Source organism: Sturnira hondurensis, unplaced genomic scaffold (assembly GCF_014824575.4).
Source record: "Sturnira hondurensis isolate 20B ecotype Veracruz unplaced genomic scaffold, ASM1482457v3 Scaffold0001989, whole genome shotgun sequence".
NCBI classification, from domain to species: domain Eukaryota; kingdom Metazoa; phylum Chordata; class Mammalia; order Chiroptera; family Phyllostomidae; genus Sturnira; species Sturnira hondurensis.
This window is the reverse complement of record NW_028074620.1, coordinates 1,980,830-2,005,981: the sequence shown is the minus strand read 5'-3', so window position 1 is coordinate 2,005,981 and position 25,152 is coordinate 1,980,830. Positions and strand designations below refer to the sequence as shown.

Sequence of the window (25,152 nt, the reverse complement as noted above, 5' to 3'; positions counted from 1 at the left end):
TCATTTTACCACCTTTTCCCCCTCCTCCCCCAAACATACAACAAAGCTGCAAATGTGTTGTCTTTTTCAGATGGACTTTCTGTTCTTGGGCACTCATTTTGTTTGTCTGTTCAGACAGGCTGCACACTGCAACTCTGGCATCAGGACAAGTTACACCAGACTTTACAAAGGAGCTTTTTCAGTATCTTCTATCTGATATGTAACAAAACCATGTGGGCACCACGTATCAGGAGAAAGGTTTGAGAGAATCTTAGAACAGGGGGAGGCAATCTTCTTTCATCACGTTTCTCTCCAATTTTTTAATTCCTGACTGAGCCTGAGTCTCCTCAGATGCAGCACACAGATGCAGCAGGTCCCTCCAGTTAAACATTCAACTAACTCAGGTCTTCCTCGCCGCCCTTAAGTGAGTAAGGCCAACCCGTGAGGTGGATGACTGGTGAGATCCTTTTACTACAGACCAGGCCAGCCTCCCTGAAAGCTTGGAGCATTTTTACCAGCTTCCCAAAGGACACCACCGGGGATTATCACAAGGATGGAGAATTCAACCTAGACACTCACATAATACAGAGAAACAGATGGCTCGCTCAAAGACTCATCTTCCACCCAAATGCTAATAAAGCTGGCCCAAGACTAAAATGCCCCAATATGTTAAAGTGGGTTTCAGGACTTCACAGCTACTGAGATGTAATACAGAAGAGTTTAAACTGTACCTTGTCTTCTGAAGTCGAAGTCGTAAATACTGATCATTTGGTAAATATTACCTAAGCAGCCTAATTATAGAGTGAGAAGTTAATGACCTCCACACTAGGATATTTTCTTTTCAAGTTAATCTTAATGGCTGTATCTGTCCTCAGATTATATAACTGGTAGAGGTCTATTTTCCTATAGTTCCAGGCCCAGTAATTATGAATCTGCTGGCAATGCAGTGTGACCTTGCTTAAGTTGGAGAAACTGTGGTTCTTAATACATCACAATTTCAGACAACACTAAAAACTCCCACACAATTCCATCTTAGGCTATTGAGAACAGCAAGAGCATATTAAACCCTCTAAATTCTGCAGTACTGCACATGGGTACTAAGATGCCTTGCATCCAAGACTAGGAAAAGTAGAAAAAATGGTCTTGATCAAAACCAGAAAAATAAAACAATTCATGTGGAATGCACATCTGAGGATAAAGACTCTAACTTAGCAGGTTCTTCAGCTTGAGAGAAAGTGAGTGACCTATTGCTGCACCTTAACACCTCTGTTAAGGCAAGAGCCAGTTCTCATTACTTAGTGATTTAGGTAGTTGCTTTAAAAGAAAAATCAGCAGTTCTACCTTCAAACATTGGAGCTGCCCCGTGATAAGAGCAAAAGCCAAAAAACTGTCAGTTGGCCAGAAAGTCAGACTTGACAGTTCAAAAAAAGTTAGGGCATTAACAACTCTGAGCTAAGGCAAATCTACCTTCAGTTACAGACCTAGGTCTGCTACAATATTCTCATTTCTCTGTTAATTATAATTAACTCTATACAGAAACACACCACACACACAAACACAAAGGGGTTTGTGTGACTTGCTTTATCTTCTGCTTACTTAAAAGGCAGTAGAGCCCTGACCAGGTAGCTCAATTGGTTAGAGCATTGCCCTGATATGCCAAGGTTGCAGGTTTGGTTCCCGGTTAGGACACATATAAGAATCAAACAATTAATCCATAAACAAGTGGAATAATAAATCAATGTTTCTCTCTCTCCATCTCTAAAGTCAGTTTTTTAAAAAAGGCAATTGAGTTGTTCCAGTAAATACCATTTGACGTGAGAGCAAAGAAACTATACTCCACAAAATGATTATTGCGATAAAGAGGGAAAGCAGTTAACAAATGTGGTAGTAAAAGCATCTGCTGTTGCTTGCACTGCCAGCTGGTGTCAATCTACAGCCACACGTGCGTGTGCACAGAAACCAGTAAGCAGTCTATCAAAAAGCAGTATGGCTTCTTAATGTGTTTTTCTCTTTGAAAGAGATCTTTTTTTATTCAGATATTGCAAGAAAAAAATGTAAAGGTCCCAAGGTCTATAATGAGCTCAGTGGCCTTTTTGAAACTGTGTTAAGAGTCTTGCAAACTGCTATGGAGAGCTTCCTGCTTTGACCCGAAAATGGGAAACATTAATCTGACAACAAAAACCCCACCAGGTCCATGTGAATTAAAAACAAAAGTCTTTGTTAGAGATGATAAATTTTTTTTGAACACAAAATTGATGTTTAAAGATATTGCTCTTACCCAATAGTTAAAGGTTCACCAGCCAAAACCTTCCAACAAGAAAAGCTAAGTCAGTCTGGGAAAAGTCTTTCCCATAAATGCTTATATCTAGCTTTCTGGAAGCACATAGTAGTACTGCATAATCATAAATGGCTATGTAATTATTAAATTTAATTCATACAACTAAACTCTGTAAATACACCTGTACCCATTTTATAGATATAAACATAGGAGTCAAGAAATGCTGATTAACTTGCTCGAAGGCACAGAGGTACCTGTTAGGTACCAATTTTGAAACCAGAATTGACTTTCCCAATTAGGTCTTTCCAGCATACACTTCACTGCCTTTGGTCAAGTTTGGAAATTATTTTCAGGCAAAGTCCTGTGCACCCAAAATTCACAACTTTCCAACTAGGATATTCACACTTTCCAACTACACTTGCATTTTTTTCTGGTTGTTTGTCATGTAAATCTATTGACTGGAAATTCAACATTGTTGTCAATCCACCAAGACACTATAAGAAAATAGGTACAGCCCTGGCTGGCGTAGCTCAGTGGATTGAGCGTGGGCCTGCGAACCAGACGATCGAGGTTCGATTCCCAGTCAGGGCACATGCCTGGGTTGCAGGCCGGTTCCTTGCAGGCTAACTACCAGCAGGGGATGCACAAAAGGCAACCATACATTGATGTTTCTCTCCCTCTCTCCTTCACCTCTAAAGATAAATATATAAATAAAATCTTAAAAAAAAAAAAGAAAATAGGTACAGCATCCTGCAGGTGCACAAACCACTTAAACCTTCAAAACAAATGTATCATTACAAAACAGAGAGATTGGAGTTACCCACATTATAAAAAGCTTCATTGAGAATAAGATTAATTTACATACTCCTTTTCCAGAAACTCAAAGCAATTCTTTTGGCTAAAGTGAAACATGTTTGCCACTGCCCAAATCATGTCCCACACAGGACATTTGTCTCGTCAGCAGATCACATTAGAGTGCTTTCATAGGCATAGTAGGGTTTCACAGCTGTAGAAAAGCAGGTGGGATCAATACCACACGCTTGCTGTCCTCTAAGATCTTAAGCTCAAAAATTTAAAGCACGACAGTAAATAAGGAAGATGCAGGCATCTAAAGAACATGGAACACCTACAATTAATCACTGGATGTCACGATTAACCAGGACACACTTGAAGAAGAGAAGTCTTTAGTTCTCTTAAACACAGGAGATGAGATACAGGGGTTTCTTGACAGATAAATTAAGGAAATATGTATATGAAGAAGAGCTGATCTGCAGAGAAGTATGGAGACGGTCACACTGACCGAACAAGTGCTCAGACCAGAAGCGAGGAAGCAGACTCTCCCTGAAAACAGGGTGCTCGGCGGGAAAGTTAGTGGCAACTTTGGTGGCTTGAATCACCGAGGAAAGGCAGATCTAGGACCCAGGAGACCTTTCAGAAGGAAGTTGTGCCAGCTCAGGAAGGGGGCCTGAGCCCACTCCCTTTCAGTCAAGCCCCCAGAGATCCCTAAAACACAAAAACCAAGGATGAAAAAACCCAACTCACTTTCACAAGTCCATACAAACTGCCCCAATCCTGAATCGGTAACCTCTTATCCGATCTCATCTGACAAACCCCAGCCCAAATATTCTATGCAAAGCACACACAGCATTCTCGCTTATACCGTTCTCTGAGCCTCTGCCAAATTCACTCTTAGCTTAGAAAAAGCAGGATTAACTAAATCCAAGTCTTCTTTTCCCCAAAAATGAACTTTCGGACAAATGCTTTCTTGTTCAGTGGGCCTTCCAGAATAAGGGCCAGGATTGGAATCGAGGGCAACCCTGAACGCCCCACGAGGATCCATGACTCCTTGGCATGATAACGCTTTCCTTTTCAAGAGAATTGAGAGAGCAAGGAATCTTTCAAATCTTAATACCCAGAGATTAATACAGAGCCCTAACCCAACAGGCAGCTGAGGTTATCAGTATCTGTTTGGTGGCTGGAAAACCCGGCCACCAAGAAACACAACCCAGGATGACTGCTCCGGAAAGGCTTACGATTTTCTGAGCCCTCTCTTACACAGCTGCAAAAACACGTGCACCTGAATCCTTTTATTCCCTTGGTGAAGCTGCTTCTACAAGTAGACAGAAAAATGTTAATATTTACAGTAAGTGGGCAGAAACTGTTGTTGACAAACCTTAGTCTGACAGTTTGTACAGCAATCACAAGGTTATATGACTCCGGAACACACACATACATACCTAAGTCCTTCACACATACCTCCTGATATGCTAAGAACAAGTTGGAAAAGAAAAAGAGTGAACGAGGGAGGAAGATTAGGTCATTCAAGAAGGGGCCAGTGGAATGCTTCATATTGTCAGGGGGGAAAAGTTTCTATCATATAGAGTAAAAGCAGATGGATAGTTTCACCTTAACTGTGTCACTGATAAAGCATTTTCCATATACTGTTTTTTGCTGTGTATAATGCACACCTATGTTTCTGCGCACACTATACATGGGATTATTATACCCATGGTATATAATCATTACACCCATGTATAATGCATATCTTTATTTTCCCCTAAAAATTTTGGGCAAAAAAAGTGCACATTATACGTGGCAGAATACAGGACATTACAAGGCTTCCACCTGGCACAACTTCCCACTGTGGTTCATTTTTCTTCAAAAAGAAAGGCCATAATTAAATTACTGGTATTTTTAGCAAAGACAAAGGAGGTAAAATTCCAAAGGACATCCATTGTCCCCAGTCAACACAAAGATTTAGGTATAAATAACACGTGATTTTCCTCCTCTTCGTACAGAACATTGTGTTTATATTTAATAAAGAAAGACAGTTACATTTCCAAGAGGGTATGAGGAAAATGTTTGGGGTTTTTTTCCTACCCCTTCAACTTAAAATCAGCACACAATAGCACTGATTTTTATACTTAGGAGAAATCCCCAGACCGATTGTGTTTGGGCAAGTTACGGTATAAATGCTGACTATAAAAGAAACCTATTTAAATACTGCAGACACAGCTTCCAGGGCTTCAAGAAACTCCTCTCTGAAGCAGTAAAGGGTTTGAGAAAATCCCAACGGAACACAAGCTACAGAGGAAGCCAAGATGTACGCAGTAAAAGTTTAAAGGCTGTGGGTCAGCTGGGAATCACGTCTACAAATTAAGTCAAACAGGTACCCTGACAAAAATAAATCTGCTTTCGTTTTTGCTAAGGGACAGCTATGTTGCAAACCACTCTGAGACCACAAGCCATTCACCTGCCGATTAACAGACAGCTCCTGCACAGAGGTCGAGCTCACGTGACTGCCACACCTCACACAGGAGCACCTCTTCCTAAGTCATATCCTTTAAAACCTGGGAAGATTCGCTACTGCAATCCTCTGAATTTAAAATTCACATAAATACTTTGATTAAGAAGCAAACGCGTACAAAATTTTGCCTAGACGGTAAGTCCTTTTAGCATACGAAGTGGTGTTCACATCAGCATCACAGTAACCCCCACGCCCAGCTGGGAAGTGCATCAGTGTGGACGCTTGTCTCCTAGGGACTAAAGAGTAAACGGAAAATGAAATGTTCCCATGATGCACTCTACAGCCTAGTACAGCTGACCGCTGATGCCAACTCTAGGTTCACTTTTCCCCATGAAATGAGAAAAATCTTTTTTAAAAAATGTACTACCATTTTATCACCTCAAGTAACCGTCAACCTATCATAGTAACAGGGTGGAGGTAAAAAGGATTTTATTCAAGAAAGAGCCTATCAACTCCATCTTAAGAACTTTTAAAATGATTACTGAAGTTGCCTGATTACTTGCTTGTTCACGTATCTGGGGCTCACTCTTTGGGAAGGGTCTGTGTTTCCACGACGCCAGGTTAAAAGATACTAAGGACCATCTGATGTGGGAGGTGAATTCTATAGACAGAGCTTCTCAGCTATTAGGGCCATATTACATGGCAACTCTGCAAACACATTTCAAGACTTGCACAAAGACAAGTGGTAAAAGGTATTTTATTCAGAAGAACCGTTTTTGTTTTTTTTTTTTGCCACAAAGTGTCCCCTGAAAAAAAGGGGAGGAGGCATTTAAGGCTTTCTGCTAACTAGCCTTATTATGATGTTAAACGATCCTCCTCTGTGAGCAGAGCTGGGCCAAAGGAGTCTCCACTATCCCCAGTGTTTCATAAATCCGTTCAGCCCTGCGCCTCAGAACTAGTCACAGTAAAGCACCCGCTTCGCTCCACTGTAAAAAGCTATACAAATTGCTAGGCATTCAAGGACAAGTACCACTCAAATGGAGATCTCACTAAACTCGGTCTGTCAGCTCATCCCAATATTCAGAAATACCCTCTAATGTCTAAGGAGCTTTCCCATTTTGTTGCTGACAATTTCTTCCTTGCTATTTATAAAGGAGCAAGGAACTAAAGAGTTACATATTACAAACTAATCTGCTTTATTTGGGGAAAACTTGAAAAACCTCATGCTCCCAGGTCCCTCACTTGATAAGCTCTATTCCCAAATATAATAAAATCCGATGAAGTCAGTGCTTATTCTAGTTCTCCTAATACACACCAACATTATTAAGGTATTCCATTTATACCTAGGTTACCAATCTTATTCGCCTCAAGCAAGATATTTCTGAGCAAGAAAACACATATATACACTGTGACCAGGAGCTAAGTTGATTTTTACGATCCCCAAAGGAATGCAGAATGTTCTCTGAATGCAGAATCTACAGCCCAATTAAGGGGTTGTTCAAAGATTTTCTGTATCATTTCCTAAAACCTGGTGATATCCTGGCCAGGCCATCCCTCTCTCCACCCCTACACCAAGTTTTTTTTCTTAAAGCTACTTGAAAAAATAGCCCATTCTAATCCTTTAACTTGTATAAACATCTTAACAGGTTGCAAGGAAAGCACATAGCACTGGTGGGATATTCCTACAAACAATTACGGTTATGATTCTGCATCAGTGATGAGCAAAGAAACAAAACTACTGTAAATAAAGATAAAATCAAATTTAATATTTATATTTTTACTGTCTTTCTATTATAGCAGTCCCAAATTTCCCCCTTGCCTTCCTCCACCCAGCCCCTGGCTTTGCTCCCACAAGCCACACAAACCTGGAACAGGCCTGATCTCCTCTGAGCTCAGAAGCGAAGCAGGGTAGTAGGCCCTGGTTAGTACTTACTTGAGTGGGAGAATTTGATTGTTGACAACAAGAACTGAAAACTGTCCCCTGCAAAACTGGTACTGATCGATGTATACGACTGACGTCATAGACAGAAGTTTAATACCTCCAAGCACAGCTATGCGCCCAAGTGACTAGTCACAGAGCGTTTTATTTAAATGATGACTAAGTAGGCAGAGGGAATAAATGTGGGTCATTTGCAGGTAAATCTGTTTTCCACAAGGTATATGGCTCTTATAAGCTGCTACACACAATAGGGGTCACCAAACATTACTGACCTCTTGAGACTAAAAGCTAGAGATAAGACATCCGGGAAGACCTACTGAGTGACCACCGCAAACGCCCCAGCTGCTAGTCATCTCAGCCACTCTTCAGGTTTCTCTTGGGAAGGAAAGTAGTGACCAGAAAACAAAACAAAATGGGGGGGGTCACAAGATGTTACTTGAGATGGAAAATCAGTATCTTCCTTGCACCTACTATTTTGCATAATTATATCTAAATTCTGGTTTCCCCCAATTCCAATGGTGTGAATCAAATATGAGTCAACTATTTGAAAGAGAGAGACAAGTGATTTGATTTTCAAAATGCACGCACACACACACACACACACACACACACGCACACCTCCCAAAGCAGAGACAAATTCCTTCAACAATAGCTTTTGTTTTCCTCAAAGCTGAAAGTATGGGGGCAAGTAAACAGTCTGCTTTGACAGTTTATCACCACAGCTATGACAAACAGGTTCAAAGGAAATAGTGGGACCCTACAGACACTGGGAAAAGGTCGGGATGCCAACCCTGAGGGCTACTGGCAATGAAGAGCACTCTACAAAAAGTTAACTGTTTTGTTAGAAGGGAAAGAAAGACACTCCTTAAACTGCAGCCCTCAAGCTGCATCAGCAGAGGCAAAAATCATTCTAAACAAATGAATAAAAACTGCACCTTTTGTTCCCATTCAGCAGGACTACATCTGAATGCCCGATGACTCCAGAATGCTGTTCTTCTCCCACATCACAGACGCTTTAGACAATCTAGTTGAGCATACAAGGCATTTTAAGTGCTGTAAAGGACTAAGCATTCAAGTTAGAATGATATAGGTGTGAAAGGCAAACAATTAACTAGACATGTCTTATGACCTGAACCAGAAAAGAGCTCAGTCTCTCATCTGAATTCAAACAACTTCCTAATAGAAAACACTCTTCTAAACCAGGTATTGGTGACTCCAGTGTTGACCTCCAAAGCTATCCAGAAGATGATGCCTGAAGCCTACACCTTCTATGACAGGCCAGTATGGAAAATGACAAGTTCAAAGCAGAGACTTCTAAACAATCCCTAAGTTACCCTCTTATGGGTTAAAAAAAAATCAACACAAGAATCAATAAGCTAACTTTTGGATGTGATGAAAAGTAAACTCTTTTGACATAAAGAAACAGAAATGTGAATAACAATGTTTTTTCCATAGAATTCTAAATTATACAAAATTAAATGCAAAGTGACTCTAGCTGACTAGCTGAAGGGAATGTGCTGAAGAGGCACAGAGGTCTTCAGGATCAACGGGGCCTGGGAGCCAGGCCACTGGAAGCACTAAGAACCGCCACCACCTCAGAGCCAGAGCAGAGAGGTTCTGATGAGAGAGGGGTCGCCATCACTCTTACTCCTCTATCGCTTCCTAGGAGTCCAGGTCCTGGAAGAAAATACCTAATTGATTTTACCTAGGCCAGGTACCTATACTAATGTAGGGACAGAGAGGACCTGCCTGATTGGCTTCTGGAATTACCCTCCCACCAGCTACATATTAGGAAAGAGAATTCCCCAACATGGAATAATCCTCATAAAAGACTGAGACAATTTTCTCTTAGATCCCTAAAGGGCTGTACAAATTTTTCCATACAAACTTTGAAAAAAACACCTCTCCTACTTTTGTTCAAATAAAAGACTACATCAAAGATTAACCATCTAACAGAATAATCAGCAAATTACTGGTGAGCCAGATCATCCATGCATATTTGAAAGACGGCTTCTAAACCTTAGCTGAAAAACAAAATAAAGTCACCGATGTAGAACACTCTGCACCCTCCTGCAGAGTATGACCAGGTCCCTCTACCTAGACTATTTCACCTCAACAATCAAGTGCAGTGTTCCATTATCAATCAGTATTTCATGATTCAGGATTCCCTCAACAAGACAGTCACCACCTTGGAATCAAGTCCCGGACACTGACAGACATTTTCTGGCGAGCCCAAGATCTTTAGAAAAGACAGCCAAACACGGGGTTCAGCTTGTGTCCCCTTCAGCACCATTCCCAGCAAGACCTTACAGCCCCGGGGTAGACCTTCCTTAGCCCAGTAAGAGACCTTTGGAAGCTACCCACAAATTAGGCAGTGGAAAGAAGAAAAGTCTACAATAAGGCCTGAATTAACACCTTAAAGCATAAGAAGTATCATCTTTATTATTTTAAACTTATACAACCTGGGGGAGGCTTTTTGCTCTTCAGTTGTCAGTAGCCAACAAAATAAATACAGTCACTAAGAGTGAAATGTTCCTGCAGCCAGCAGGCATTTGGCTGGTATCAACAGAGAAGGCAGGAGGCCAAGATAGGAGACCTAAAATTTTAAAGGAAGACCGCTCGACTCAGTAACACAGAATCTGAAACAATATAAAGACAGAAATAGGCCACAGGCCACCTGCCTCTAAATTCAACCAGTATCAGCAGCTGTCTCCCACACTGCCTCAGGTAAATGCTTAAGCCTTCCTTTACTAGAGTAATTGTCCCTGTGGTCTAAAAAAAGAACACCCCTGTTCTATGAGGTTCCATTTAGTTGGTTGGCTAGCTCGTTGCTTTTTTGGTAATTTTCTGGGGGGTGGGGTGCTGGGGAAGGGGGAAAATGGAAGGAAAAGCTACAACTACTGAAAAGACTTTCTACTTTCCCCTCTCCAGCACCGCCTACTGCAGAATAGCTCTCTGCCAAGATTTCCATCAGGTTCTCGACAGAGGACAGTGAGGAGAGGTAAAGAGAAGCAAATCTTTTGCTCTTTGTGTCCCAGGACCCCACAGAGACATTCTTTCCCGGATGCTGTAACTCTCTGGGAGAAGATGAAGTAGGAAAGTGTGGAGACAGAGACAACTGGAGAGCAACCTGCGTGGGTTCTCCTTTCTTAGTCTTCTGTGTGAACCCCCGGCTTTTCCCCCAGGGGGCCTGCCATTTTGCTGAGTGATGGAGATTGGAGGCAACTTCCAAAAGGAAATGAGCCTGAACCAGATGACCAACTTCAAAGGCACAAGAGTCCCTGCAAGCAGTCTGCAATGTGATGGATGGTACACAAATTCACTATTTCAGTTGGATATTCGTTTTACGGGGAAAGTGGCAAGAACTAAGTTTGAAGACAAATAAGCTATTTATTTTAGGCAAGAGTAGTTAGCCTATGGCCCAAGAAAGAAAACTAGTCATCTCCTGAAACAATTGCTATAATTTACTTTTCAAATACTTTGGTATTTCATATAGTATATGCTTTCGCTTTTTATTCATGGGTATCTAGAATAGACGAACCCACAGAGATAGGGGCCGAACGGTGGTTTCCAGAACCTGGAGGTGGGGAGTTACCGTCTGGGACACCCAGCCCATGGCCCACAGACCACATGCGGCCCAGGATGACTACAAATGCGGCCCAACACAAAACTGTAAATTTACATAAAACATTATACGATTTTTTTTGTTTTTGTTAGTGTTTGTGTATTTAACCTGTGGCCCAAGACAACTCTTGTTCTTCCAGGGTAATCCAGAGACGCCAAAAGGCTGGACACCCCTGGATGGGTACAGAGTTTCTGGAAAAGGACAGTATTGATGGTTACACAACATCATGCACTTAATGTCACTGAGCTGCACACTTAAAATGGTCAATTTTATGTTATGTATATTTTATCACAATAATCTTTTTAATTGGGTGCAAATCAGTGTGATGTTAAACTACCTGTCCATCAGTAGTTTAATGTCACCTAATGTTATCAGGCATGCAGTCCAGCAGTTCCCAAGCGTAACACAAAGTCAGGGCCAAACTCCAAAAGTGACTACCCCAAAGCCAAGCTCCTTTCTGTGACTAAATCAACAACCCATTCACTGCTAGTTAGTATGATGAGTGTCAAAATGGCCTTTTGTTCCTTAAGGTAGTTATTTGTTAATTCATGTAATGTGTTACAAATGGGGTCTCATTATTAAAACTGAAGGTATTCCAGGTATATAGATGGGCTGAGTTAGTTCAGAGACACTACCCATTGCTATACAAAAGGATGCTTGCACCCTTATGGATAGAAACCCTAAATGTGAAATGGCCCCAGGTCCAACCTCTGTTTAGGACTTCTTTTTGCCATTATTTAACAAAAAAGGAAGACAAGAGGGCACACATGCCTACCTCTGGAATGGTATCAGCCTCAAGTGAACATTTCATATTAAGTTATCTGATCAAAGCACCATAAAAAGATCAGAGAGCTAGGACTTTGTCAAGCAAAGTAGTTATAGTGACCACTTTGGGCCTGCTTGCTAAATGTCTGCATCCATGGCAGAATCTGGTCTTGAAAAGAAGCTAAGCTTCACTCCTCACTCTTTTGATTCCTACTTTTACCTACCCAACATGACCAAAGAGACATGTATACTAACTGTCCAAGGTCCAACTGCAATAGTTTCACCCCTCATAAAAAGGGGGGGATGAGGGCTCTTAAGGGCCCTTGTCCTGCTCTAGAAGCCAGAAAAGAATATTCCATGCTGTCTTTAAAGTGATGGCTATGCACACAATGAGGGAGGACCCCAAATCTCAGTATTTATTTATAAAAAACTGCATATTTATTCTCACATGTTTAAACTTCAGACACCTTCAGCGTACTCTCCATTTGATGCAATACACCTATTAAGACTTTGTCCCACTGCTCAAAACCATTTTTTATTCATCATTTTTGATGCCTTTTGGTGCTACTGCTGTTTTTTGTTTCAGCTCTTCCACATCAGCTAAATGTTTCCCTTTGAGGACTTTTTTCATCCAGAGAAACAAAAAAAAAAGTTGCTCAGGGCAAGATTTGGGTGAATAGGGAGGGTAGAGCATAGGAGTCATGACATTTTCGGTCAAAAACTGCTGACCACTCAGCGCAGTGTTGGGCAGGGGCACTGGTAAATCAGCCACCATGAAATGGGCAAACCCACTGAAAGAGTCTTCAAAAAAATTTCACTGAGGCTGAACACAGTCTCTCACAACCACGCCAGCTGATCTACTGATGCAGATGGGTTACTAGATCACTCACCTAGCCTGTACTACAAGAGGCCCACCCTCCAGAAAATAATTCCATTTTTTTGGAGGGGGGAGTCTCCACTTTGTATGTTGTTTTCCATGAACACTCAGAGAATTAAAATTTCAAGTAAGAACAAGATAGCAAATCCTCAAAGATTCCACAGTGTGCTTTTCAGTAAGTAGCACATTAGGTCCTGTTTTTAATGTTCCAGAATATGGAGCTGAGGGATATAATACATGGAGCACTGTCCTGCATTTCTGCAGTCTTCTGATTTCTGGCACTTACAAAAAGAAATGTATTGATGTAAAACGGTCACAAATCATTATTGCCAACTCTATATGTTAATCCTATTGTAATAGGTATAAGGGTGTTCACCCCTAAAATAAAGGCCCAGAAATACTAAGAATGTAAGAGTCTAAAAAGAAACCTGGTTTAATTAGTATCATTCTGCTTGCGAAGGTAATAGGCTATCTGCACTTCACATTGAATCCTTTGGCACTATGTTTAAGAAGAGCTGACTTAGCAGGTATGTTCACAAAAAAGAAGTCACAGAATTCTGGAGCTAGACGATGATTCAGAAATCATAAAAAGAGCTCCTTTATTTTATGACAAGTGTCAGTTTGACACACCATAGACAGCCTATTTAGATACACTTTAACATGGACTAAGAGAAAACTGTAATTTATTTCAAAGCTCTCAGGGACTAAACCAGAGTAGAAAAGGATTCAGAAAACACTGCCTTGGTGTTACTGACCCAGTGTCTCCTTAAGACTGAATTTAAAGCATCAAAATATAAAGAAATAAAGTTGTTCCCTCAGGCTCCAGTGACCTTGAATCCAATGAAATGATTCTGGTTTACTTATTTATATGCCTCCTCTAAACCTGCTTTAAACAGAAAATTTGACTTTTTCATGATAAAGCCTGAAAGTCAAACAGGCTGCAAAGAGTCACAGAGCCATCTACACATCTACTCTACAAGGTAACAAATAACCAGATCTGTCACCTCAAACTCAAAAATGCGAATTTTAGTTGAGTGTGAGGGCAGTTTGATGGTGGATTACAGGACTCATAAGCCTCATACACTCCCCCTTCAAAATCAAAGCATTATATAGAAAACAGAGCTCCAACAAAGAGTACAATGATGAGAAAAGAACTCATTAAGAGCTAAAAATAAACTCTAATTCACAATATGCATAAGGACTTAAAAAAAAGAAAACAAGATGCAAAATCGCATCTGCCAAGTTAACCATGCCCTCATGGAAATCACCAGCCCTCCTTAAACAAACTGAAATCTGTAAAGTCTGTGATGACCGAAATAAAGCAAGACTTGAAATGTTTTCAATGAATATTTCAACAGAAAGAAAACAAAGGGAGAGCAACTTTTTCCCTCAGTCCTCTGATCTGCTAACGCAACGGGAATACTGGGCTTCTTAACAATCAAACATGCAGATCTCTGCATTTCCCTAGTTGCACATCTTATTTTACAAAATCAGAATATTTAGTGATAGGATTTACAATTTACATTAAAGGGGTATTAATCTTAAGAAAAAAGATGACAATAAAAGTGAAAACAAGCCTCTAGTTTTTTAATCTAACCAATACATCATGGCTCAATTTAACAACTTGCTGACCTCCCCAGCCAGTAACAGTCCAACGGAATGCTCGGCTGACAGTTCCCTTCATGTTTTAAGTCAAGCTCACTCACTCTGAACAACATTAACGCAATGCACACAGAGCAATAGCTCCACACTCCAGGAGTCGGTGTAATAGCATTGATTATGTGTCTGGGATCTCAAATCCTGACTTGTACTTACTTCCTGTTTCTACTTTCTCCCACCCCTAGAAAATCAACTGCGTTAGTCAAACCACTTAGAAAGCAAAAGACAAAAAAGTAACTTTGCATTCTTTCTACATCACGAGAAACTAAGAATCCTAAGGCAACAGATCTGTTATCAAAAATCAGTCTGCAACTGTCAAGTAACCAAGTAAGTATTAACCACTAAAAAGGGGGTGGGAGAGGGTGAGAGAACCCCTGTGTGCTAGGAACTTTCGGAAGGACCTCTAGTTCTGACTCAAATTACTCAATACAAGACTATATTACAACTAAGTGGCTAGGCTGTAACATGTGCTTTCTAGGCTAAAACCCCTAAAACTAGTACAATTAGGCCATCTCCCTAAACAGGGTAGAAGATAGGTGTTTTGTTTCAATGAGAACTTGATCCCGAGAACTTGATCCCAAGCAAGGCAAGTAACTCTAGAGTACACAGGGGTCTGGTAAATCCTATTACCACTGCATTCAAGTCCATGTCACATGGCAAGATGTGAAGAAAGGCTTATAAACACAACGCATATTAAACACTGCCATCTTGCTTTTTTTTTCCCCTTGAAGGAGACATAAAGAGTGAGAAATTTTGCTCTAATTTGGAACAATGTAGAATGACCATCCCTTAATTAGCGAACGATGACATCTAACGTGAGAGATTACTGAACAGTCAGATCAAAATAGGCCGTTTTAAACGGAGGATGTGCACAATACTTGGAAGAGCTGCCACTGTGGCTTTACAGCTCAGAGCTCCTCAGAAAACAGGTGATGACAGACACCACTACCAATAAAAGGGACAGCCAGGGGTGTCAAAACACTGACATCCCAAAACTTTAAGAAATTAACCAAATACATTAAGGAGTAAAACACCCTATGTGAGCCACTGGATAGGCCTGACACACCAAACGAGAAGTAAAATGACAAAAAAATAAAAATTAAGTTGACCTTTTTAGTTGGAAAGGCACACAGTGAGGGTTTCCACAGCCCTCAAACCCAGCGGTCACAGTGCACTCCACTGAAAGTCAATTAACTTCCAACAACCACAGAAGAAATTGGTGACTCCTGAAACACCGCTTTAGCTTCTGTGATCAGCTAGTATTCTGTTCAGGAAATATTTAAAAGAAAATGCTCCGATACAAACAAAATAAAACGTTTTGCTCTAGTCATAATTTAGAAGTTAAAAAACACGAAGGCTGCTGCTCACATAGTGTAATAAAATACATAAGGGAGTAAAAGAGAATAAAAACCATCTAAAGCAAAGCAGGCTTATTTTGCACTACATCATGAAATTGAGGGGGAGGGGGAGACACGTCAATTTTATACCTGAGGGGAAACAGGATTTCAATATTCTGTAGATTAAAAAGGGAAGTAAGAAATCCTGCATCAGTATTTATTTGTGGTTCTTTATTTTCTCCTATTTAGTTCATCTGGTTTCTCAATTTTTCCATCTTTACTATGACAGCCACTAAATAATTAATTGAAAGTGGTTTCTAACTATACCACCAATCTTTCTGATGCAAAAGTAATCAAAAAGTAGAATAAACAGCATGAAAGCTCTGGAATAGCAACTACCACACAAGCACTCCTACCTTGCTAAAAAAATTAAGGGTAGGGAGAGATATCCTTACAGAAGAACTTAAACTGTATTTTATTTTCTACATAGTATACATTACCAAAGTCTGTGTTTTGTATCAAACTAATAAAGGAATAGTTAAAGGCGTTCAACTCAGCTGGCAAGACAAACATGGTCATTTTAAAAGTCCCAGTGACAAGAACTAAGAGTGCACAGAATCAAAACTAAGCCTCATTTAGCCAACCTCATTTTCCCAGTAAATACTCTTAAAAAGCTGTTGGAAAATGTCTAACTAGCTCTTGGGAGTTGCAATACTTTTTTCATTTCCTTCTAATGGAATAAAATATAAAGTAACACAAATATCAACATCAAGAAATCAGAGAAACAAAAATCCAACTGATTTACAAATTAACCAGTAATGCTTGTTTCAAACTTTTCTATATCCTCACAATAGATGTTTTTTTTTTCTTCCCAGCAATTAGCCATTTAAGGTTTCTTCGCCATAAGATACCCAAAGAAGAAACTTTCTACTTAGGTTTGCTGAGAGTTAACTTACTTTATGGTGAAGGACTCTAGAATACAACACCACAAATATGCCAATCTGGCACAGGATTATTTCCAGCTGAAGGCAATTTAGAAACAACAGACACAGGAACGGTACTCTGCCCTCTCCTTTTTTGCCTAAAAGCAGGCCACAGTTCCGCTGTGAATGAAGGCACCCCATCCTCTCTCCTGTACCAGGAAGAGAAGATAACTCAGCACTAAAATGGAGACCTAGAAACAACGTTCGCTACAACAGCTTGGTATACTCCATTACTTTCCACCACATATGTCCTGGTCACTCCTCCACAGCGCACTATGCCTCGGAGCTCAAACCCTCTCTCCTTTGCTAAAATGGAACGTAAACCCCCAAGTCTAACCACTTCTTTGCATTTCAATGATTTCCTGTGAACTCCAATGCACTGATTAATGAAAATTGTGTGCCTCTTCTCCCTTTCATCTTTTCCTCCAGTTTTAACTGAGATGAAATCAACACATAACATTGCATGATCAGTCTTTTGTTAGGTTCAGTGACTGATTCCTCAAAGGGCTTGCTTGCCCATCATAATCACCTGGGGAGCTTTCTGATGATGAGATTCCCAAGGCCTCCAGAATCTGTGTTTTTAAAAACTCCATCAGGTGAGAATGTGCAGCCATATTTGCAATAGCTGGGCTAGATTATCCAAATTCACAACTACAGATTATAAAGTTTCTAGAGAAGTATGTTCTTCATTTTATGGATCCCTCAGTCCTTGACTCTCAAAAATCTCTCGTTCCCCTCCTAACGAAGACACACTCACCAGATGATGACCCTTCCCCGTACAAGTTATATGCCTCACCACAAATTCATCAGCTGGCCCTGTGCTTAATTATTCAAGAATTCTGGCCTCCCAAAGAGGCAAGGAGGAAACATCCCAGAAAAGAAAGAGAAAACCACAATTCCGGTCCCTGCTCTGCCACTTAACAGCCACATGGTCCTGGACTCATCATTTCAACAAACCTGGCCTTTCATCACCTGTAAAGTGAGAAAGTTGGCTACGGTCAACCTCAAGGGCTTTTCTGACTCTAATGCTCTATTATTTATTGCTTGCATCATAAAACCCATGTCACTCCTGTAACTGCAGCATCAGCAGGTGTCTAGGACACTGAAGTGCATTTAAGAGCTTAAAGGGATGAACCCACATCACACGAAGCTGTACAAGCCTTAGCAGTGGCTTCCCATCCTGAATGCCTACCCAGAGGAAACAGCATGAAGGATAAATCTGGGAAGAGCCCAGAGAGAGTGACTGAAAAACAACATAGTCAATGGAATTTAAGCTATAGAGAAGGCTGTTGTGCTACTGAAGACATGTCTTAAGATATTTCCCTAATTCTCATTCTATCAAAGTAGTGACATCAATTTGCTAACACCAACACAATCTAAAAATCACATACTCTCTTTTAGGACTTAGGGAAGAGGCATACAGTTTCCTAACTAGATATTTTTATACCTGAGATATAGTGTCCTAAATCAACATTATTTAAGGAAAGATTTAAGAAAAATAAAGGGAGAGATTTACAGTTTTCCAAAGAATGATCCCAGGGTTTTCTTACAACCCAGACAATTAATGCTCTCATACAAAACTGAAATACAAAGAGCTGGCCCAATGGCTCCCCGGGAGGAAGGATACACCAGATAATTAGACAGGGCCCAGGGAGCTCGGAACTTGACCCTAAAAATGTGTGCTGAGAAACTGTACAAGCTGGCTAAATGCTGAACACCACAGGGCAGGGCCCAATCCTCATGAATTCGCTCAAACATTTCTAGGTGTATGTTAATAATGGCTTCTTACAGAAGATATGTCCACTTTGCAAAGTGCAACCATTCAAAAATCAGTTTTAGAAATCTACCCATTTACTATTTTGTTCAATACAAATACATACAAAGAAACTAGCAATAAAAAAAAACACCAAGGAAATTTATGCTTGAAGCTAAATGAGTCAGACCTTTCTGAACACTATTTTAACCCATACAGAGAATACGATGTCAGTCGGCCAAATCGAGAAACAGGATTACTGAAAGAGGTCCTTTATATTCAGATTTGCCTACTCAACTTTTGAAATTTATAGTTCATTATCACAGATTTTCATTTTATGAAACATGTTCCTATTTTATGGATTATGAAAAGGTTACGGAAGAATTTTAGATTGTCTGATAACCAGTTAACAAAGGATTCCGAAAGCTTTTATAGCAACATTTCCTAAGGAAATCTAGTGTGTGGGGGGACAGCTTCCAAAATGAGTTCTGTGGTCAAAGAAGGCTGGGGGACTGTTGAGTCAAACCGGTTTCTCTGTAGAGCAGGGTTTTAGCGTAGTTCTTATTATGCTAATGATCTGCAGTGTGGATCTTCAATAGGAATCTACGGAAAGCAGAATTTCTCAAACTTGTCTATCAATGTATTGGGTGGGCCATAAAGTTCTTTTCATTTGTTTTTTTCCTGTACGATGGCTCTAGTAGTGCTTAGCTGTCTTTAACTTCATTCAAAATAATTTTGTTAAATTGTAGTGTGACAGCTGTCATATCACCATGCATTATAAAAAAACTTATCAAAAATGAATTTTTATGCAGCCATTTTAATACTAAAGATGGAAGAAAACACATAACATTTTTGACGTATTATGGTTTATTACTTCAAGAAAGCTAAAAACACAAATGGAATGTAAAAAAAAGATTTGTGCAGTGTATGGAGAAGGTGCTGTGAAATCGAATGTGACAAAAGTGCTTTGGGAAGTTTCTTGGTAGCACTGACATTCTGGCCAAATAATTCTTTGCTGTGGGGCTGTCTATGCATCGCAAGATGCTTCACAGCACCCCTGGCCTCTACTGAGTGGCAGGAGACAGCTGACATACTCTAAATATCCAGATCAATAAAGCTACTGATAAAAATAAAATATGTCTTTCATTTCACAGAAAAAACTAAACAGACTTTTTGGCCAACCCAGTAACACTTATTTTGAGGAATATTTTTTTATTATATTTCACGGGATGAAACTTAGAAAACATCTTTTGACACTCATGCTCACTTGTAAGTTTTCTCGGGCACTCCACTTGCTTACCAGAGATTGTAAACAGAAATTTTACCATGGTTGAAAATGCTGTTAGCACCCCCTCACCAAAAAGACAAAGGTGGGGGGTAGAAAGAAATGAACAACTGGGGGAATGAAAGAAATGAACAACTAATATTAACGCAGTTTGCAAGCATTCGTTGAAGCATCTTTTCTTTTTAATGGTAGGGATAAGTGCTAAGCAATCAAATCAGAAAACATGTCATCACGTCAACATGTCACAGCCTTCATGCCATTTACATTTACCACATAGTCATTTACATCAAAAAGTTTCAAACTTCACATAAAAAGGATGTTGTTTTGCTAAAAATAATAAAATAAAACAGTATCACAGCAGAAACATGTAATAAGAGCCTTTTATTCTCTACCTTTACCAACTCTTTCAAAAACTGTTTCTTTAAAAACTTTACCTATGCTTTTTACACAAATTTGGGTTAAAGAAATGGAACAAATTTCATCTATTATCAGTATTAAAAAAAGGACAAATCTTCCTGTTGATATTCCAGTGAACATCTAAGTAACATAATTAGTTAAAATACAAGCACAGACTGATAACAACTGGGTGTCACTTAGTTTTTATCTAATTTACTTGATTCCAATGACCAAGTTCTCTCCGTGAGCCTCGATCTGCTGCTCAAGGAAATGCGACTGTGAGGTGGAAGCCAGGTGAGGGCTCTAGGAGCTCCCTTAACTTGGAGAGAATAAGCACTGCTGTCCTGATAAAAGAACAGCTCAACCACCTCAGAAAAAGTCACAATGACCTCAGAAATGACCTCGTGTGACCTTGTCCTCTACCTCATTTTACCAAGGGAAACCTGAAGCTAAGAGTCGACATGTCCAAGGTCAAAGGACTGAAGTTCTGACTGGGACTGACTCATCAAACTGTCTTTAAGTATCTTTTACTCATTCCAAATATTTAGTTTTATACTTTTTGTTATAAGCCAGGTAAACCAATTTGATGCACATCATCACCCAAACGTACCACCACCATGGTGAAGCTCTGGAGCCTGCCTGCACTACCTCCATGCGTGGTCAGTGCCGGAGAAGAGGCCCCCCAGGAAGCAGTAAATGGTGCTTCTACCCCTTGAACGTGCTTTGCATTAGGTTCTGGCTTATTCTAAAAATTTAGTCAATTCTTACAGCATACCAAGAAGACTGTCCACTCCTTAATATTCAAAACATAACACCCATTATTAAAGGCTGAAGGACCCATCCTCACGCTCCTGTCTTTGTGAGAGGGGCACACACAGACACCTTCTTTCCTTGTTGAGAGAACGTAAGATCTTGCTATGCTCAAACTCTATCAGTGCAAATATTTATACACTGGTAATGTGAATATTACCATTTACTGTTCGTATATATCATAAGCAGAAGGACTACACAGACTATGAGAAAGGGCATTTAAAGAGGTTCCCCCCCCCCAAACACAGTAATATTCTCCTTACCATCTCACTGCTGAAATGTTAAAGCATGTAAGCTCAGGGAACGAAAAACTAAAGGTTAACGTGACACTTTGCTGCCCCAAACACATGCATTCTTAGAACACTTTCAAAGATTTCAAAGATGGTATTATCAAGCTCAGAGTACACAGAAGTCTACTTTTAATATATACTGCCCATAAAACAATGCTCTGCTTTAAAAGGAAAACAAAATTCTTAAAACTAAGTTTCACACTGCTGATAGAATCCAGTAACAGCAAAATATCCCAATGTGTAAAACGGCAGCCCAGTGATATGCAAGGAATAAACTTATTTTCTCACACCTTGAAACACAGTCCTTCAAATACGAATAAACTACGTAAAACTTCGTACCTGTTATTTTGTCTCTTACAAGCTTACAAGACTCTATCTCACCGATGCTCCCAAAAAGACTCTTTAGTTCCTCCTGTGTCATGTTCTGAGGAAGGTAGTTGACTATTAGGTTGGTCTTGCTGTCCTCTGTGTTCCCAGAGTCGACTGGTGAGGAGCAGTTGTTGTTTATGGTGGTTGGACCATTGGCTGTGTTATTGCAAGTTGGCCCATTAGACAGTTGTGTTTCCATGGCAGCAATTACCTGCTAAAACAGAGAAAATAAAAAATGTCAGAACTCATATTTCACAAACTATTATTAGAGATGCCATCCCAAAACTTAAACATGTCACTAGAACACAAGTCATTTTGCTGATATCACGATAAAGCTTCAACAAATGCAACACTTATGCTAATTTTTACTTTGTATTAAGCTATTCAATGAAGATCATGGTTATACTTACACATACATATTCCATACATGCACATAAGCACAATTTAAACCTTAAACATTCTCTAGAACCACATTCTAGGCCTACTCACATACCCTTACTCACCTGCAGTGTCCACAGACTTCAGAAAATTTAGGACCGAAGGGCAGAGAATTGATTCCTAACTCAAAATCATACCAGAAAATTACTAGAAAATAAAAGTGCTTAACATGCTACCAAAACAAACCAAAAAATGTTCTACCTAACTTTGAAGAGATTTTCAGTTTGCCTAAGAACTGCAATATTCTAAAACTGACAGACATCTGTTAACTTAAAATCAAGAAGCAAAAGTACTTTAAAAAATATAAATTTGTCAACATGTACTGTTTTGGTTACATATTGAAAATGTTTTTGATTGCCAGTATCTTAATACCCTTACTGTTCATAAGAAATAAGAAAACATTAGATGTTATATGTTAGGGAATGAAAAGGATTTGTAGGATAACTTGGGAAAGAAGCTACGAGTACTTAGTGTACCTTGTAGAAGCTAGCAAGCCATTTTTGTCAAGCTTTGCAGCTAAAGATCACCAACAAGGCAACTGATCTAACACATCAAAATAAAATCCCCAAACCACTCAATATGGTATTCTGCCTTAAGTCTGACCTTAAAAACAAAACAAAACTATCCAGTCCACTAAACCAACTGTGTACATATGTCAACTTTTGCAAACAGACCAGCCCAAGTAGTTTTCAAGTGAGCATAGAAGCCTGTTGAAAATGCATCTGTGAACTCCAAATACAGGATAAAGAGGAAAATGGCCTCAACTGTTCGGGCTACTCTAAAAATCACAAGAAAATTTGGATCTAGTTTCCTAAAAATCAATCCTATGTTCTTTGAGCAAAACAGTCACAACCACAGTCCCACATTTTCTAAAACCATCTGTCAATAGCTATCTACTTTGGGTAGCCAAGACTGGGGGGAATCCAAAAACCAAGGCATCACTGAAAGCATTACCCTTCATACTTCATCCAATACACCTTTCATTTCACCAAAACACTTCTCAAAATTGACCATTCTGAATTGACTGGATACTAGGTTTTAGGGAAGTTTCAACATATAAAAAGCAAAGAAATTAGACAAAATTTAAAAAGCAAAGCAGAGGGAGTGTTACAGAAAAATAAAAGAATAAAGGTCTTTTAAAAAATATATTGCCTAGGGAAAACAAAAAGCATAACACTGGATAAGTATGTAGGAAGAAATCTCTGCTGCTGAGAGATACTCTTAAAAGAGAGCAGCACAGGACAGACTGAAACTGGCTGGACAAGAATCAGTGCTATCACGATTAAAAACAGGAGGCAAATCCAGAGCACCTATGCAATACCAAACAACCCATAACCCCGTGAGACTTCATTTTCTTTTCAAATAAATGGGTATTTATTCTACAAGCTGCAAGCTACATTTCTAGGACAAGCATTCTCAGAAATTGCTAAAGAAAAACAGAAAAATAAAGAAACCTCTGTACACCTGTATGAAAAAAATCTGACAAATTCAACATATGCATTTTATTATAATTAACATTTATCTGAAATTGAGAAAGGGGGTTTCGGATTTCCTAGTAAATCACAATGGTTCCAGTTTGTAGAATATTAGCTGTGGGTCACTTTCCACAGCAAAATTTGTGTGGGATTAACCTTTGCCCAGCAGTTATGAAAACAATGAGCTGCAAGATGACAGAAGCCAAAGCCAATTAAAACAAATCACTATTCAAAAGTTAGGGTAAGTATGTGTAGAAATGAGGTAAGTCTCAAATATGAGATTTGAACTAAAGCTCACTGGGATAGCATTTGAAATATAAAGTGTTCACTGACTGAAATTAGCAGGATTTAGCAAGGACAACAAACACTCCTCACTTAATTGCACATTTATTTCCGTGTTCAGGTGGCAAGAATGAGCTCCTAAGCCAACATTCAAGTGAACAGCTGCAGTAGGCTGTGTGCACTGAAAATTACAGCATCTCTCAGCTATAGGACCATCTGCTCAGAATAAAATGATACTAATGTGCTATATTTTACAAATAATGCATATTCCATTGATAGGCTCAACACAACTGTTCACAGAATGCAAACTCTTTCAACAGTTACTGGGCAAATAATTTCTAGCCAGATTTACAATTTCAACATTTTTGGAGCATCAGGAATTGTGAATAACTTCAAAATTTAGTAACCAAAAAAATACATAGTAAACAGAAGGTAAAGAATTACGGTAACTTAGTATTTAGACCATACCAAAACTTTTTTGTTTTTGTTTTTTTAAAGCTTATCACTCTTTTCTTTGAGTCTGCACTAAATCCTAATTTAGATTATAAAAAGAGACAAAAGCATGGTTCTGCTGCTACATATACCACTATGGTTAAAATTGCAACGTGCCTTATGTCCTAATGACGGCCATACCGTTACAGGCTTGACTGTAAGAATAATTTATTAGTATGCCAAATGAAAAGTTCAAGTGTTTGGTATGGCCTCAGCACTCCTGCAACATGCTAAAAAAAAAGTAGCCTACAGAATTTAAGAAAAATCCCACAGACCCCAGTCCAAGGCTCTGCTGCCCACGAACCACTTCTAAGCAGAGAAGCCACATCACACAGTCTGACTGCCATGTTAGTTTGGAGTTGCCGTCTGCAATATGGACACAAAAAGTACCGTATGTTAGATGAGCAAGGTAATGCAACAGATCAGTTTGTACAAAATTTACAGTGATTGTATGAATATTCCCAGCACGTCCATGCAGTGTGGCTTAATTGAATTTGAGGCAATTCCAATCTAATCTTTCCAAATTCATGTTAACATGTAGTTTTCTTGCACAAATTAAGCACTTTAAATGAAGAGCCTGATTTCAAAACAGCATTAACTGGTTACCTTGGCACCTATCCTAAAGAACTACCTTAAACCACATCTCAAAAAAAGTTTTTAAATAATAATGAAATAAAGAAAAACACTGCATGCTGTCCTATCTCTTATGGATGTGGGAGAAGGGAGGAAATGTGAATGAAATTTTATTGTAAGAAAAGGCAGTCATGCAATTCATAAGTGAATGCTTTGCACAGAAGCACTCTTTCCCCAAAATATCAGAAGGGCATTAAGAGAAGCCATATTTGCCCACACTGTTACATTATACTGTAAATG

At 39.5% G+C, this 25,152-nt stretch overlaps 1 protein-coding gene across 2 annotated transcripts in view; it reads right to left on the bottom strand.

Annotated features, from left to right (window-relative positions):
* The window catches only part of ELAVL2 (ELAV like RNA binding protein 2), a 68,355-nt gene extending 43,714 nt beyond the window's left edge, over nt 1-24,641 (bottom strand). Inside the window, exons 1-2 of one of the 2 annotated variants that reach the window (XM_037038387.1) lie at nt 24,555-24,641; nt 21,563-21,806 (exon numbers count right to left, since the gene is read on the bottom strand). In XM_037038387.1, coding sequence (XP_036894282.1) covers nt 21,563-21,806; nt 24,555-24,626 — 316 coding nt within the window. In that variant the 5' untranslated portion in view covers nt 24,627-24,641. The remainder of the gene's footprint in view (nt 1-21,562; nt 21,807-24,554) is intronic. The other variant, XM_037038377.1, reaches the window with a different exon arrangement.
* Between the last annotated feature and the right edge of the window lie 511 nt (nt 24,642-25,152).